The 16871-nt window shown below is 39.5% G+C and overlaps 2 protein-coding genes across 3 annotated transcripts; both read left to right on the top strand.

The window, feature by feature from the left end:
- The first annotated feature begins 2020 nt into the window (after positions 1-2020).
- On the top strand, positions 2021-12558 carry LOC121653591 (WD repeat-containing protein 47-like). Its single transcript, XM_042007159.1, has 16 exons — positions 2021-2177; positions 3730-3922; positions 4015-4098; positions 4480-4564; positions 4752-5060; positions 5286-5725; positions 6227-6323; positions 7082-7254; positions 7326-7568; positions 7863-7938; positions 8078-8235; positions 8684-8853; positions 9156-9326; positions 9503-9634; positions 11079-11297; positions 11501-12558. The coding sequence occupies exons 2-16, from the start codon at positions 3765-3767 to the stop codon at positions 11641-11643; spliced, it is 2658 nt and encodes an 885-aa protein (XP_041863093.1). The 5' UTR covers positions 2021-2177; positions 3730-3764; the 3' UTR covers positions 11644-12558.
- Positions 11675-16745, top strand: lim2.2 (lens intrinsic membrane protein 2.2). 2 transcript variants are annotated; one of them, XM_042007160.1, is made up of 5 exons: positions 11675-11754; positions 15102-15324; positions 15511-15651; positions 15962-16096; positions 16611-16745. In XM_042007160.1, exons 2-5 carry the CDS (start codon positions 15147-15149, stop codon positions 16679-16681), a joined length of 525 nt encoding a protein of 174 aa, XP_041863094.1. In that variant the 5' UTR covers positions 11675-11754; positions 15102-15146; the 3' UTR covers positions 16682-16745. The 2 variants fall into 2 exon arrangements, with proteins under 2 accessions (XP_041863094.1, XP_041863095.1); XM_042007161.1 differs by lacking the exon at positions 11675-11754 and adding an exon at positions 14139-14284.
- Positions 16746-16871: the final 126 nt, after the last annotated feature.

Here is a 16871-nt window from a genome sequence, read left to right as displayed (position 1 = left end):
TTGTTTTGTTTTATTTTTTTTTTATCAGGACTGAGTTAAATTGTACTGTTGCACTGGTGCTTAAACAGTATTAAATTCAAGATTCATACTTAAGCTAGTCATCTTAATTATGTCTGCACAGATTAAACTGTACGACTCCCACAAAGCACCAAAATGACAAAGTGCATATTCTAGATCTCAGTATAAATCAAATAATTTGTTAAGAAAACAACAAAAGCTCAGTCATGCATCTTCGTAGGCAATGGCCTGCACTTGAACAGTGTTGCATTACAAGCAGTTGCCACATGAGTTTGCATCTATTGTTCTGCTATTGCATAAGGGGGTTTAAATAGAAACAAAGCATTCATTAAAGTATGTATTTGCAGCACATTTGTCACCTATAAATACAACATGTCTTTGGTCAGTAATATGGTGATTTTGCTTGTTTCCTTTATAAATTTTCTATTTAAGTAGAAATGTACCTAATAATGCCAGGCAGAATAGGGCAGGTAGGTCCTTAAAGGTTGCATACGGGTAGAGACTAGCCATCAGGTTTTGTTGGTGCCAGTATCTTGTTTTTTTTTTTGGGTGGGGGGGGGTTGCCACCAAATGTCAAAAAACATCTTGATTTGCAACAAAACCTCTAAACACGTTGGTGTGTTTTAAACAGGAGCTCTATTTATGACCAAAAACAAGCATGTATGTGTTTTTGAAAATGTAATATAGTATGATAGAGGGAAGATGTGCTTCACTGTTGAATATTGAAATGATTTGTCTACAGAAAGCTCTGTCCACCTGCTTTTTGGCTGTTTAAGGCCAAGGAAGGTGATAATTTAAAGTGTAATGATACTGTACAGTGTGTTCCTGTGAGCTGTCTGTTCACTATGATTCCTTCATTATGTTTGTCAGAAGCTGTGCATTCATTCAACATACAGCAGAACATTTAGTCCCTTTTTTCATTTTTGTTTTTGCATTTAATAAACTTAAGCATGGCCTCAGCATTCATGTGGTGATCAACTTTAAATATTCTTTATTTTTAAAAAGACTAATATGAATTATGACATTTTTGTTCTGTTTGTTCAGTTCTTGGGTTTATAAATGATGCTTTCTTTTTATTCATTTTGCACCCCTGAGTTGACATATTGGCATAACTGTTACATTACTAACAAGAAGCACTAGTTTCAATCTAAACCATGCTGTGTATTATGTTGCCTCAGTCCTTTTAATGTGCTGGATAAAGTTTTGAGATATCCAATATTCTGTCAATTTTTTATGCTGCAATTAGGGCATCATTAAAATTAAAATCAAAAACAGATGTTAAACAGATGAAAATAATGGACTGATTATTACAACTAAAGTGGTCATCTGATGTGAAAAGTATAGCAAGTGACTACTTGTATGGTTATAATGAGAAACACTTCATTGATAAGTTTTATCAGTGTTTTTTTCAGCATTATTGGCTATTTAACAACACAGTCGTAACATTTGGTAGTTTTATAACTTTTACATCCTCTTCATAAAATGTAAACAGACTGGGCAGAAATATCCCCCACGTAGGCAGTTGGCCATGCTGTATTGTTGAATTATGATCAGTAGTGTTGATGTAGAACAACATGAAGTAGAAGCATACATGCTGCATTCACCTGCACTTCATTAAATATAAACGTCAGTATATGGTAAATATTTATTTAAATCCTACTTTTTCATATGTTCATCGTTTTTTGACTGATTTTGACTAAGCTGTATGCTAACGTCCCTAATGGCTAATTAAGCATTTTTATTATACCAATTCCACAAACTAATACCAATCTGTAAATATATGCCGACAGAATAAAAAAATGTTGATTTCGTGAATTTATAAATATTTTTATGCAAATATGTAAACGATTAAAATAAGCACACTTTTATTAGTTGCCTAACTTTCACCTTTTATTTCATTTTCCATTAAAAGTTCTCACGTCTGCGGCGTATCGTGGGCGTGGCCAACGGGCGTCTTTGCCACATTTGATTGGAGGTTTGTATCTGCGTCCGCATGGCAACCGTGAGCTGTGTACAACACATAAGCCAGAGGAGCGCTTTGGAAATAAGGTTTCAGCATCAAACGCCGTCCCTGTCTTCTTCTTCTTTGTGGTATATTTAGAAACTGCAAAAAGAGGGGAGCCGCTTTAATGCGGCATATCGTTGGCGCAGACTGACAGGTGAGGAGGTGGCATGGACTCACCCTGCAGTGTGGTCCTGCAGGGACCATTTAGCGTAAAAATTAATGACATGACTGTCTTCGCTTGTCCTGCATGTGTAACCAGTGAGTGAAGGGCTTTGCGGAAAGGGAGCACTACGTGCTGTCATGCTCAAGCAAACAAGGTGTGTCCTGAGTGCAGATAAAGTGATGAGGCTAACAGATTTGGGCCGCAGACCTGCTGCCACATCCAGGACCAGAGCTGGATGCTTGTTCTTTATGCATGGGGGGGACTGGGCGGTGTCACCGGCTGCTCCTCCACCCGGAGGCATCACCGCTCTCTCGGCTGTTTACGAGTACACCGTTCATAACAATGACTCCTCACGTCATGGATGCTGCCTCCGCAATGTTGCAGCGTTTAATCGTTTATATATAAACCTTGCAGAACTGCACTGTTTAGGTGTTTCAGATGACCATGACCAAACTCTACAATGCATTGTGTTGTCACATACGAAGTGTGGGGGGGCAGCAACTGAGCAGATGACACATCGCTGATGGATTTGTGCACAATTGCTGATTATTCTTGCATGTTTTGTAGCTCACGCCTACACTTTTAAAAGTTCAGACTACTTACTAATTGCTGGCTGTATTAAAAATACTTATTTTTAACCTCATTTTCAAAAACTTTGCAGTGATTTGAAAATAGTTTAAACTGTATAAATAAAACCAGACCAAAAGATATCAAAGGTGGAACTATATTTGAAATCAGATATCTTGTTCATTTTGAATTACATGTCAATAAAGTGAAGTGAAAGATTAGAAAAAGTATTGCATGTAATAATGCTGAAAGTCATCTCAGCTCAAAATCCAGCTTCTTTTTTTAATAAAGGGTGGCTTTATACACATGATATGAGTAAATTTTGACATCTGTGTAGACTCCATTAGTACTAAATGATATACACAGGCTTTAGAGAAAGATTTGCAGTGAAAAAGCTTTTTTCTCTGACAAAACTTTACTCATTTCTGCATGATGATGCCAAATCTAATTTTACACACTCCTGCAGCAGACCAGGCCTGTCACCTTTTGCAATTATTTGGAGCATATTAAAATACTAAAAGATGACAAAAAATAAAAAATAGGATAACATTTTCAACATTTACTATGTCACCTTGTACAGTATAACAGCAAAATATAAGGTTTATATGTAGTTTTTTGTTTTAGTAGGAAATAGGGTTATTCTATAATCTCAGCTTTTTTTTCTTCTTCTTTGTTTTTATCCAGCAAGATTTTATTTTGTTGATCAATCTTTTTGGTAGCACATCATATCAGGAAATTTGAAGCTTGAAAGCCTTTATTTCAGGCATCATTACAATACAACTTAAAACTGATTGAATTGCCATTGAATAGACAATATTCAAATCACTATAAGTGGCATCAAAAAATTAAATAAACTGTAAGTAAAGTATAACTGTAGTATCAACCCTTTAAATGACAATTTGTTTATTTCTCTAACTTTTAAAATCAGATTTTCCATTAGCATGTCTGTTTGCTTCTCATTTTCTCTGATTTCCAGCCAGCTAATTTTGGCCACTACACACATCTGTAACCATGACAGCAGAGGAGACCATCAACATTAAGGAGGCAGAAGTGATCAAGCTCGTCCTGGACTTCCTTAACTCCAGGAGGCTCCACATCAGCATGCTGGCCTTGGAGAAGGAGAGTGGAGTTATTAATGGACTCTACTCTGATGACATGCTCTTCCTCAGGTACGACAGCAAACGTGTGTGACATACAACAGAAGACATGAAAGAGCAAATTTTTGAAGTTTTTTGGGGGGGGTCGGGGTTACTTGTAACAGGCAGCTCATTCTGGATGGCCAGTGGGAGGAGGTGCTTCAGTTTATTCAGCCTTTAGAGGGAATGGACAAATTTGATAAGAAACGGTAAGAGAGGTTTTTTATTTACATTATAAATGATGAGTATTTGATCATGATAAATTTTCAGTCATTTTGGGGACTTAAGACATACCTGAAACTGAGACTTTTCCACTTTGTGTTATCTGTAATTCCAATATTACATTATTTTTAAATAAAATAAAAAGTCCTTTCACTGATGTCCAGGTTGGATTTGGCAGTCAGTTAGAATGATGGTAGCCATAAGAGTTAAATTAGGTCAAATCATAATACTGAAGCAGTATTATCCTGTCATAAAACTGAGATCCTTTGCTACTGAACAACAAGTTTCCAAAAGGCAGAATATTTTAAACTTGTCTGATCTATCAATGATCAAAATACACTTCTTAATACTTAGATTTATATTTCTAGGTTTCGTTACATCATCCTGAAGCAGAAGTTCCTTGAAGCTTTGTGTGTAAATAATGCCATGTCAGCTGCTGAAGATCCTCATAACGTATGATAAATTATTCACAATCATTTCACGTTTTAGAGTATCATCCCATTCTCTGATCTTCTACATATATTTTGAACAGTAAATATCATCCTTGATCAGCAAATAGTGAGCTCAGCTGCTAAAAACATACCCAAATATAATCACATCAGCAGCCTCACCATTTTTCTGAATTTTCTGCCATCTAAAGCTGGAGCTCACCATGGAAGAGGCAGTTAAGTCCCTCCACAGTCTGGAGGAGTTCTGCCCAACCAAGGAAGACTACAGCAAGTTGTGTCTGCTCCTCACCCTGCCGTGCCTTACCCACCACGCAGAGTTCAAAGACTGGAATCCAAGCACGGCTCGTGTCCATTGCTTCGAGGAGGCCTGTGCAATGGTAGCTGAGTTCATCCCTGCAGACAGGAAGCTGAGCGAGGCCGGCTTCAGGGCAAGTGGGAACCGCCTCTTCCAGTTGCTCATCAAAGGGATCCTTTATGAGTGCTGTGTTGAGTTCTGTCAGGTATCATAAGATCCTAAAAATGTACAGGATTACATCAATATACTGAAAGTGGTGTTAAAATGCTCAAAGCTAATGCTTCCTTTCCATTCATTTTAAGATCAGTTGAGAGATTTTAATGCAAAATAGTTTGATATTTTTTACATTTAAAGCAAAGCTGGATAAAGTTATAGCTGAAGGTTTAGTTACAAAACATGATGAAACTAATTAAGCTTTTGTATTTTCTAGAGTAAAGCTACAGGTGAGGAGATCAGAGAGGGTGAAGTGCTGCTCGGCTTGGATTTGCTGTGTGGGAACGGCTGTGATGAGCTGGATTTGTCATTGCTCTCCTGGCTGCAGAACCTCTCCTCAGGTGCCTTCACCTGTGCCTTCCAGCAAAAGACCCTCGACATCCACGTAGACCGCCTGGTTAAACCCAGCAAGGCTGGATACGCCGATCTCCTCACTCCATTAATCAGCCGTCTGTCTCCCTGCCCCACTTCGCCTTTTCGTCAGCGACCTCATTCAGCTGACACCTACATGTCCAGATCGCTCAACCCAGCACTGGATGGCCTGTCCCATGGCCTGGCAGCCCAGGATAAGAGGGGCGTGGAGGCCAGTGTGAAGTCTAACCTTAGCAGGAGCCTTGTGGAGAACAATGTGCATCAGCAGGATGATTCACCAGAGAGGTAGGGTCCAAATATGGAAAAAAAACAGGAAGTATTTTTTTATATATATATATATATATATATTGTACTCTACTCAGCTGTCTCCACAGACATGCTACATTCATTTGCAATCTCAAGTTGAAATCCAGTGGTAGATTTATGACTGCATCTATAGCACCATTAATCCCATTAGCTCTACCTTAAAAGAGATGTAATACAAAATTGATTTATGTTGTTATGTCAAATCGAGTAACACACAATTGCAAATAGGATGTTGTCCATTTCTCTCAGGCTCCACCTGCTGGATGCAGGCACAACTGGTACAAAATTAAAGTCCTATTAATACATATAATGTTGTTGGAATATGTAGGACAACAAGAATCCTACTCTGGTCAACACAAAACCAGTTTTATTGAATATATGGATTTGTATTTTGACAATGTTACTGCTTCATGTTTGTGAAACCCTTAACTGCTTTTAGACGGACGGCCTTACAGTATTCATTTATTTTTCTGTCTCTAGGAAACACCCACAGGGGCTGGATGGGCCCAACACAACACGCACCCCACTAACACCTGGAAAAGATGGCGGACCACCCTGCAGCACAGAAACTCATGAGGTGATGTGAACTTCAGGCCATAATTGTTGCTTTGATGTCTTCTTATTTAATATTAGGTATGTATTAGGCTACTTGAATATAAGGTCGAAGGTTCAGGTGAAGGAGCATAGCGTATTTCCTTTGGTTGCTTAGGCTTACTTGGTTTCATGAAACTTATGAAGACTATAAACAAAAAGTCAAAGGGAGATTTTTCTTTTATTATTATGCCTGCAGTCATTGCTGCAGATTTAAGATATATGGAATTAATTCCCCCTTAACTGCTGAACTGGCTGGCCCTCTGCACCATAAATCTTGTCCAAATCTTTGCTACATCTGTCCATGGCACACTTGTGACCCTGTAACCTCCCCTGTCTCAGTATAGGGGGGGGTGAAGATCATGAACCCTGGTTTGATGTTCAGTCGCACCCAAGATGGCCCGCTGTTCCCATCATCGCTCATCTTTATGCATCTCAGAGAAGCAAAGTACTTTGAGATTAGATTGTTTGTGGAAGGCTGGGAGGGGAGAATAACCACTGTAGACTGGTATGATATGTTGAGGGCCTTGAAAACTTCTTTTATGGGATGGATGATGGAGGGCAGAGCCTTGGGAGCTGAAGAGTTGTTAGTAGTGGCTCTGAAAAAGTCTGTCAGGCAAGCATGTATATATTCTACCAGGATCTAGGGTCAGCTAAAACAACTCCTCTCTGAATACTTTTTCCAGGATTTCTCACAGTGTTTTGTTGCTCATACCAACTCAGAATCTGATTGTATGTACCCAGCGTCGTGATTCCACAGAACACATCCAAGAATATTACAGGCAGCGTCTGCGAGTGCAGCAGCACCTGGAACAGAAGCAGCAGCAGAGGCAGCTTTACCAGCAGATGCTCCTGGAAGGAGGAGTGAAGCCTCAGGATGGAGCCCAACACAACCTAACTGAAACATTCCTCACCAGGTGAGAAGGTCGTTGAATTTGATGTCTATTTTGACTGAAACAAAACCTCAGAGATCTTGTCTTTTGTCTAGATCCATTCAGAGGTTGGAAGAGATGAATGTTGGCATTGACCTTAAAGGAGACGAAGTGGTAACTCATTTGGGCCAGCACTGGAATGGAGTGACAGGGAACAACAACAGCTCGAGCCCAAAGACAACCAACATGCGCCATACCTCAGATGGGCAGTCGGGGGACAAGGCAGGTGGGGTTAGCAGCAGCGCTGGAAACCATGGTTCGCCTTCACTCAATGCGTCCTCAGTTCCTCCCAGTCAAAGGTGAGGGCCTGCAAAGTGTCTGGTTATTAAAAATAAAAATCCACTGTTTTAATTGTAATAATGGAAGAGCCAGGATTTTCTAGTGGTACTTAAGGTGCTGCCTGATTGAAGTAGCATTTTACATTATTGACTCGACTAATAATTAAAATATGAGATTTCATCTCTGCTTTGCTCTGGAGCTAATGCACCTTCCTATATGAAGACTTTGTCATGTGTTATAATTTAAAAAAAATGATTGTAAAAAACAATAAGTGCAGGTTTAAATTAAATCTATTCTTATATTGTGGTCATCAGTGCTGAAAAACTCAAAGCACCTGGGCCCACAATTCAGGATGATTCTTGCTCCTCTACAACACGTGACACACAGGAGGTAAAATAAACTACCATCAAAGTATTAGCTCAGTTTTTATTTCAGTGCACAACCAGCTTACCTGTTACAGGTTATATTAAATGCTCAAACACATTTGTGAACTTGATTGTGAAGGATTATTTTGTCTGGTTTTCTGTAGCCTAGGAAGGCGAAAACACAGTTTGTCAAGGTGAACCAGTTGGAGGACACACAGGCGGTCCGTGCGGTGGCCTTCCATCCCTCTGGAAAACTTTATGCTGTCGGCTCCAACTCAAAAACCCTGAGAGTTTGCGCCTACCCAGAAACATTGACTACAAGGTAGCATCCACTGCTGTCTACGATGAGATATTTTAAGAAGATAATGGATTGCCTATTAATTATTTGCATAATAACGATGTCTTTACAGAATGTTTGATGATGTTAAATGTTATACAATAAATGTTCACATGGGTAAATTGGAGATAAATGTATCTCATGAGCAGGAATCATGACCAAGAAAAATGGTTGTTTCTATGGAGTACAGATATTTTAAGAAAACTCAGAAAACAGCAGTCTTAAAAAAACATTTTTGTCAAATAACAATGATTACATTTGTTAATAGTGCTTAATAAAAGAAGTTTTTTATCTTAAAAAAACAAGGCTGTTAATACGTAAAGACTAATTGGTCAAAATATTGGAATTTAAGCAGCTTTTATTTTCCCTTAAACAAACAGTTTTGGGGCACCCAACAGTTTTCCATCTGTGTCTAATTTGTTTCCCTCTTTAGTGGTTCTGCAGCGATCAAGCAGCCAGCTGTGCGCTTCAGACGGAACAAACATCACAAGGGCTCCATCTACTGCGTAGCCTGGAGTCACTGTGGACAGCTGCTGGCAACTGGCTCCAATGACAAATACGTCAAGGTCTTGCCATTCAATGCAGACAGCTGCAATGCTACAGGTATTGTTTATTTATTTCCTTAAAGAGTAGAAATCATGTTTTTTTGTATTTCCCTTAATATTGGTTGGTGTTATTTTTCTTATTTTGTTAAGGTCTACAAAGTAAGAAAGCCAAAAAAGTCACTGCCAAAAGTAGTGATTTTTTCCAGTGTTGACACGGTTCATTAAGTGTATCTTTCAATAGACTTGTACAAAGATATAAGATAGGTTTTTTTAACCAGTAACATGCAGGTTAGACTGTCACCTTCTGGTGGTATCTTGGATCCCTCTGTTTTGCCACCTAAATGTACACCTGTGATTCAGGCCCAGATCTGGAGTTCAGCATGCATGATGGTACCATAAGAGACCTGGCTTTTATGGAGGGCCCTGAGAGTGGAGGATCCATCTTGATCAGTGCTGGGGCTGGAGACTGCAACATCTACACCACTGACTGTCAGAGAGGACAGGGTCTACATGCCCTGAGTGGACACACAGGTAAGACAGCTCTCCACCTGCAGCTAAGTGGAGGAAATATATATAAGATGAATAATGACAAGCTATTAAACTACAAAACATCATCAGAAGATACAAAGTGTAAAAATATCACCCAATACAACAGAGTAAAGATTTACATTTGCATGATATTATTCAAAACTAATATATTTGAACAGGTCACATTCTGACTCTGTTTACATGGGGCGGTTGGATGATCGCCTCTGGCTCCCAGGACAAGACAGTCCGGTTCTGGGACTTACGAGTACCCAGTTGTGTTCGGGTGGTGGGCACAACTCTGCATGGCTCAGGTATGTCAAATCATGACCTTATCTTTTAACTAGCTGCAGCTTACTGGTGCCACACTGTTGCAGGTTACAGTGACATTGCAGTTTAAACTTGGTAACTGGGAAAATATATTAGATTAGATTAGATTAAACTTTATTGATCCCACGGACAGGGAAATTCACTTATTACAGCAGCAAAGCAGAGAAAGTGAAAAAAGAAAGAATAAATAGATAAACTTAAGAATTAAATATAACACAATAAACATAAAAACAATAACAGTATAAGGTGACGGTATAAATGACTGTGTAAACAGTGTAAACAGACTACAACATGACAGCCTGATTCAGGTGTTACAGATTGTTGTAGAGTCTGACAGCAGTTGGGATGAAGGACCTGCGGAGCCTCTCTTTTTTACACCGTGGATGTAACAGTCTGCTGCTGAAGGAGCTGCTCAGGGACCCCACAGTGTAATGTAGGGGGTGAGAGGTGTTGCTCATAATGGATGTCAGTTTGGCTAACATCCTTCTCTCCCCCACTTCCTCTACGGAGTCCAGAGGACAATCCAGGACAGAGCTCGCTCTCCTGATCAGTTTATTGATCCTGCTCCTGTCCCTGTCTGTGCTGCTCCCTCTCCAGCAGACCACAGCATAGAATATGGCTGAGGCCACCACAGAGTCATAAAAAGTCCTAAGGAGAGTCCCACACACTCCGAAGGACCTCAGTCTCCTCAGCAGGTGGAGGCGACTCTGGCCTTTCTTGTAGAGGGTGTGGGTGTTTGTAGACCAGTCCAGTTTGTTGTTTAGGTGAACACCCAGGAATTTATAGTTCTCCACCACCTCTATGACCGATCCCTGGATGTTCACCTGTGTGAGAGAGGATGCTTTCCTCTGGAAGTCCACAATCATCTCCTTTGTCTTGCTGGTATTTAGCTGGAGCTGGTTACGCTCACTCCAGCTGACAAAGTCCCTGATGACTGTCCTGTACTACAGATCGTCCCCCTCAGAAACACAGCCAACAACGACTGTGTCATCGGAGAACTTCTGGATGTGGCAGTGTGTGTTATTGTAAGTGAAGTCCGAAGTGTAGAGAGTGAAGAGGAAGGGAGAGAGCACCGTACCCTGAGGATTACAAATCTATTTATTTCTTTGTCTCTAATGCAGTTTGCTAGAGTCTACTGCACCTGTATGAAAACAACCAAACAAATAAAGCTAGCCATAGTATCTGACTGGTGTCTGTCACTGCTACCAGTACAGTTGCTATAGTTAGCCTGAGCAAGACAACCTTCTTTTCAAGTTATCTATACAAATCAGACTCAGAGTATGGTGATAAACAACATTAAGCTAAAAAATGGCAAGGCTTTTCATTCATAAAACAACTTCATGAGAAATATATGTTACAGAAATATTTGATAATCTCTCAGTTAAATGTGGGCAGGTCTACGATGCAGTACATCTATGTCTCACACAGGCAGTGCAGTTGCATCAGTGGCTGTGGATCCCAGTGGCCGTCTGCTGGCCACTGGTCAGGAGGACAGTACCTGCATGTTGTACGACATTAGAGGAGGCCGCATAGTCCAGACGTGCCGCCCCCACAGCAGTGACATTCGCTCTGTACGCTTCTCACCTGGAGCCCATCATCTCCTCACTGGGTCCTATGACAACAGAATCATCATCAGTGACCTTCAAGGTACCAACAACTTTACAAAATTACCGTGCATACACTAAGTAAAGATGGATATTAAAGCTCATAAGGGAGCAAATTAAATTAATCATTTGAAATTGATGAGAAAAACGTGTCATTGCGATGCCAGCTACAAGGAAGAAGTTTCCTACTGACTGTTTGCTCTTTGTGCCAGTTCAGTGTGACATTTTCCTTTTCCCTGATGCCAGGTGACCTGACAAAGCCCCTCCCTCAGACCGTAGCAGGGGAGCACTGGGATAAGGTGATCCAGTGTAGGTGGCACCCACACGACCGGACTTTCTTATCATCATCTGCCGATCGAACAGTCATCCTGTGGGCTCCACACCCCTGACACTCAAAGAAATAGAGATGAACAGGAAGAAGTGCAGAAGAAGCGAGTGCAAGAGCAGTGCCTGCATACGTCCCAGTATGGTCCCAGTATGGGATCACTAAGTGCTGTGAGGTGTGTATGTGCACTGGTAAATGTACATATCTTGAGCATCAAGTTCTCTACATGTTGTTCAGTTTAAAGCTGAAATCCATTTTTGAAGCATCAAGTCACCTAAAAGACAGAAGTTTATATCAGTATGTGTGTGTTTGAATGCTACTGTATTTTGTTTGTGTGTGTCTGTGCGTGTCTGCAAATGTGTGTTACAGTTTGATTGCAACTGAGGTTAGAGACATGACAAGAACATTTAGCAAATGCCAAAAAAAAGAAGAAATTTTAGTGTTTCTATTTGGGATCCATATGATGCTTAAGCTCTTAAATGTATAGGATGTGTGTGTGTGTATGTGTGTGTGTTCACTTATGAGCTTTTTTGCTTGTGGCCCCTGTAAGTACAACGTAAACATGAAATAGCAAAATGGTTATAATGAAATGAAAAACATGGCAATCTGAATGCACAAGTGAGTCCTGCAAGCACATTTTCAAGTTAGTTTAATTTTTCTCTCACAGTGCCAAGAAAGATCTTTGTCAAAGTACCAGTTTATTAAGGATTTCATTTTTGATGTAACATCACACCAACATTTCAGCTGAATTCATTGTAGCTCTGCTCTTTTCACTGATTTCTGTTAGAAGCAGTGATGGACTCTGTGCTGTGGGAAGAGGCTGCATTAAGTTATGCATATAATGTGCCTTTTTGTAACAGTCAGACATTTTTACATGTCTTGATTGGGATATTATTTACTTATTTGCATTTAGCTTTTGTGCACACTGAGATGTATAAAGTGTTTTTTTTCATAAGAGATTATATATATATATATATGTATATATATATATATACATATATATATATTGGGTCAATATTACAACTCCCATTCCCAAGAGTAATGTTGGGCGCAGCTGCTTTCCAAACAAAACCTGAATTCGGTTTTTCATTTTTCTGACCATTTGGACTTTAGAAATCTGCAGACAGATGGTGATTCTTTTTACAGAGTAATGGCTTTCACCTCGCAATCCTGTCATTGCTGCGCTCAACAATGGCAACAAACAATATGAAACATGTTTAGAGGTTGTTGTGTGAAGCTAACACTTTAAAGATCTCTGATGTTTAACTGAACAATGACACCAACTCACACTTGATCTGTCAATCCATTAATCAAAATGTCTCCTTATAACAACAACAACAACAATTGTTCACACATATTTCTGCTACACAGTTACATAAAGTTGGATTATTTCCTGCACAAGTCAATTTAGTCTAATTTGTTTAATTATGTGAAAAACGTTGCTTGACGTCTTCATGCGTGAATATGGAAAGTTCACAATCTTTTTAAGCACAATTAGAGTAAACTTTATTATACTTCAGCTAAACAGTCTATATAACAAACTAAGGGGATGTCAGCAAGCCAAAGTGTAGACAATAGTAACAGTGCACTTTGACAGTAAGGCTGCAAGACTTCACTGTGAAATGATAAATCCCACCTTTAAATTTTTTTTTTTGTTTGTTTTTTGTTTTGTTTATTTTGACAAACAAGCATCTGAGTTCATGCTTGGAGCTGGTGTAGAGATGTGGTTAAGAAAGAGAGAAGCCTGTTCAAAAGGAGGGAATATGTCATATGCTATAATAATGTGCATTATTTTTTTCAGCCTGATCTGTGGCTCTTAATGGCATATTTGGTGTTATTATGTAGTTTTAATTGTATACACACAAATGTGTCTCAAATGAAGAAACCACCAAGTGATTCAAGCTGTTTAAACAATAAAGTCTGTTTCACACTTGTTCCTGCTTTTCAATAACTTTATATTTTAACGCACTTCAGAACAATCAGATAAATAAAGACACGAAGTGAATGATTGGTTGTGTTTTTTTTTGTTTTTTTTTGCACCATGCACATCACTGTCTGCACACAGGTTCACGTTCATCCTCCTTCTTCCCTCCAAGCACAGTGCATATCCAGCATGCTCTCATCAAGCCAAGGCCAGTGAGAGGAAAGAATTTCGTATTTAATGTGGTTGCAAGAACAATGACTGACCAGCCTTTTTTAGCATAAAATCAAAAAGAAGCCATGAGGTACACAAGGAGAGAGATCAAGTGCAAGAGAGTAGAGTCAGTGGGGTGATAGAGGGATGGAGGTAACAGAAGAGAGGAGGGCAAGAGGGGGATTTACCATCACTCACATGCTGCCCTCGATCATTCCCTCTTTTGTGCCATGGACAATGAGAGTCAGAGGTGCAGGGTTTAAAAAGGATAGGCACACTGTTACAGCCAGCAACCCTGGAGAGACACCAGCCAAACTAGAGGTATCAGGAAAAAAACATGGAATTACACAAAACCTGCATTTACTGTTTTTTTTTTTTTTATACCTTTTTTTTTTTTTAAAAAAAAAAAGAGGGAAGCAGTGAAACAGCCTTTTGGGAGCAAGAGGAACAAAGGCATAGAAGACATGAAGTTGAGAACCTCTAATGGCAAAATAGATCTGCACAGTTTTTAACCAGGAACCCTGCTTCTTGCTGATGCTACTGGATTATCTGACATATTTTGTGGATTTAGGTGTATATGTTTACCTTAGATGCATGCTAGCATTTCAGTAATACTAAAGAGCTGTGTTGAGGTGTTGAAATCACTATGAAATCATCGGTTTGCTGGCTGGGTGACAGAGAGCAGCAGTGCTGACGGTTCAGTTGCTTGGTATTGGTAGATTAGTTTGTGGTGCATAAAGGGGAATTAGTGGTGAACAAAGGCTCTGAACTGCCTGATAGGCAAGCCTATTGTCATACATTAGTTTGGGTCAAGTGCTTTGCTGGCTGCAACCAATTTCACAGTGTTAAAGAAAAAATTGAGATTCTTTTTTCATGTGGGGATTTGTGTTGAGACTAGTCTTTTCAAACTCTTTGGAAAATAGTTGAACATCAGTGTTGTTTTGTTTGATCTTACTGGTGAATATCTTGTTTCGTAGCATTTACAGGTAAAGGGATATGCTGAATCCATGCTGTTGGCTGTGAAACTTAATTGAGCACTCTTGGATAAAACAAGAACAGAGACAGCCGGCTTGCATTAATTAATGGAGTTGTAAAGCCTTTTGTTCCATGTATGCTTCACTGACTTGAGACCTGCAGCAAGTTCCAGCATGGTGGTAGTATTTTTAAGTGCATAAAAATGTGGTTTTATAGCACAAAAATAAAGATGAGTAATATATTTCTTTTGTTTACAGTTTAAAGTAAATTATCATAGTAGCAGGAAAAACTTTAGAAGCCAGCCAAACTTAAGTTTTCAAGCTTAATTAACAGAAAAAAGTCATACCTGATAATGTAAAATATCTAAGGAATAAGAAGTGTTGTTTATTATGTCCTGTTTCCTCCCTGAACAGTTGCTGAATGCTTAGGAGGACAGTGTTTTCCCCAGCTTCTCCACGATGCTGTATACTTTAGCAGGAGGTGGCACTTTGTGTGGCGTGGCCACCCTTGTGCTCCTCATTGTTTCTACAGCAACAGATTTCTGGATGCAGTATCGGTACTCGGGTAGCTCGGCCAATCAGGGGCTTTGGAGGTTCTGCATTAACCACAAATGCCATGCTCACACCATAACTGTGGGTAAGTCCCTCAGGAATCCTCTCACTTTACATTTGTCTGCTCATACCTGAGGTTCTCTGAGGTTTGATCAACAACTTTAAACAGTAAACCACCTTTTAAAAGGACAAAAATGTATGTGAATAAAGAAACTGCATAAGCAAGCCCAGTTTGTATCAGGAGGTGTATGTGTGACCTTTATGTGTGCAGCATTCTGGGATGCTACACGGGCCTTCATGCTGCTGGCAGTGCTGAGCTGTTTCGCTGGAGTTGTGCTTGGCCTGAGCGCCTTCACCAATGGCACCAAGAATAAGAGAGTCCGCACTGGGGGCATTGCTCTGGTCCTTTCAGGTAACCAAGGAATGCTACTGTTCCTAAATGCTGTTGCACCGGATTGCTTAGCCTGTCTGGGTTCTTTCCTATATTTGGACTCAACCCAGAGTTTAAGTTCAAACTTGAAGCTTAGATTCAAACTCGTGCCACCAGCTTATAGCTTGGGTGCAAAGTGAAAGAATACACATCTGACAGAGTTAAGTATTCTAATATGTTGTAGAGGTTTTATGACAGGAATTACTCATAGAAAGGCTTTTCAGGAAATGTGCATCTTTTTTTGTATTCTTATGTTTCAATCAGTGGATTTTTCTCTCATTTTCTATCCCAGGTTTTCTTGCCCTGCTGGCTTTGGCAATTTACACAGGAGTGACCGTCACTTTCTTTGGCAAACGCTTCCTGGACTGGCGCTTTTCTTGGTCCTACATCATAGGCTGGGTTGCTGTCATTTTGGCTTTTGCAGCAGGTTTTTATTGGATTTTATTTTCATTTTAGGGAATGTTAGAAAGACAAAAATGGCACTTTTTTTTTGGAGGATGGTCAGTAACAAATGTACTATTGACTTACTAGACAGTGAAAATAAGAGGTGGTCCCAGTATTTTTAGCTACTTTGCACTATTTTCTTTTAAATGTTAAACTAGGTGCTTCTAAAGGGCAGAAATACTTCAACCGCAGTGATGACACAGCAGGCTTAAAAAACCTTCTGGCTCTCCATTACACATTTTTTCTTGCAAATAGACTAAATTTTTAAACATTATAAATAATTTATTCTAAGGTGAGCATCCAAAACCACTACTCTATGTGTAAGATTAGAGAATTTCCTACATCACTTACAACTGGCTATAACCAGTATTTGACATTTCTCATGTGCTTCTCTTTCTTCTAAAATGATTTATTTATTCTATACATATCATTGACATCTCAAATTTAATTTGACTGTTTTTGGAGATTACCATAAAGACCTCTGTCCTTTCTCTTAGGTGTGTTTCAGCTCTGTGCTTACAGTAGGACCACGGCAGAACCTGGCCCATCAAATAACCTGGACAGCTGAACAAGATGAACTTAGTGACTGGCTCTTCTGTTGCAATGATGTCACTGCTGCTTTTGATGATCTAGAATTGAATAAATAGAAGTCATACAGTCCTTGTGGTTTCACTACAGCTCCAATGCACTTTAAAAAAATGTTATAAAGGAATCTTACTTTTAATTTTGAACAGATCCCATTTCACTTTTTGTAAAGA

This window comes from Melanotaenia boesemani, chromosome 14 (assembly GCF_017639745.1).
Source record: "Melanotaenia boesemani isolate fMelBoe1 chromosome 14, fMelBoe1.pri, whole genome shotgun sequence".
NCBI classification, from domain to species: Eukaryota; Metazoa; Chordata; class Actinopteri; order Atheriniformes; family Melanotaeniidae; genus Melanotaenia; species Melanotaenia boesemani.
Note: the sequence above shows the minus strand (reverse complement) of the source record. Positions and strands in the feature narration are given on the sequence as shown.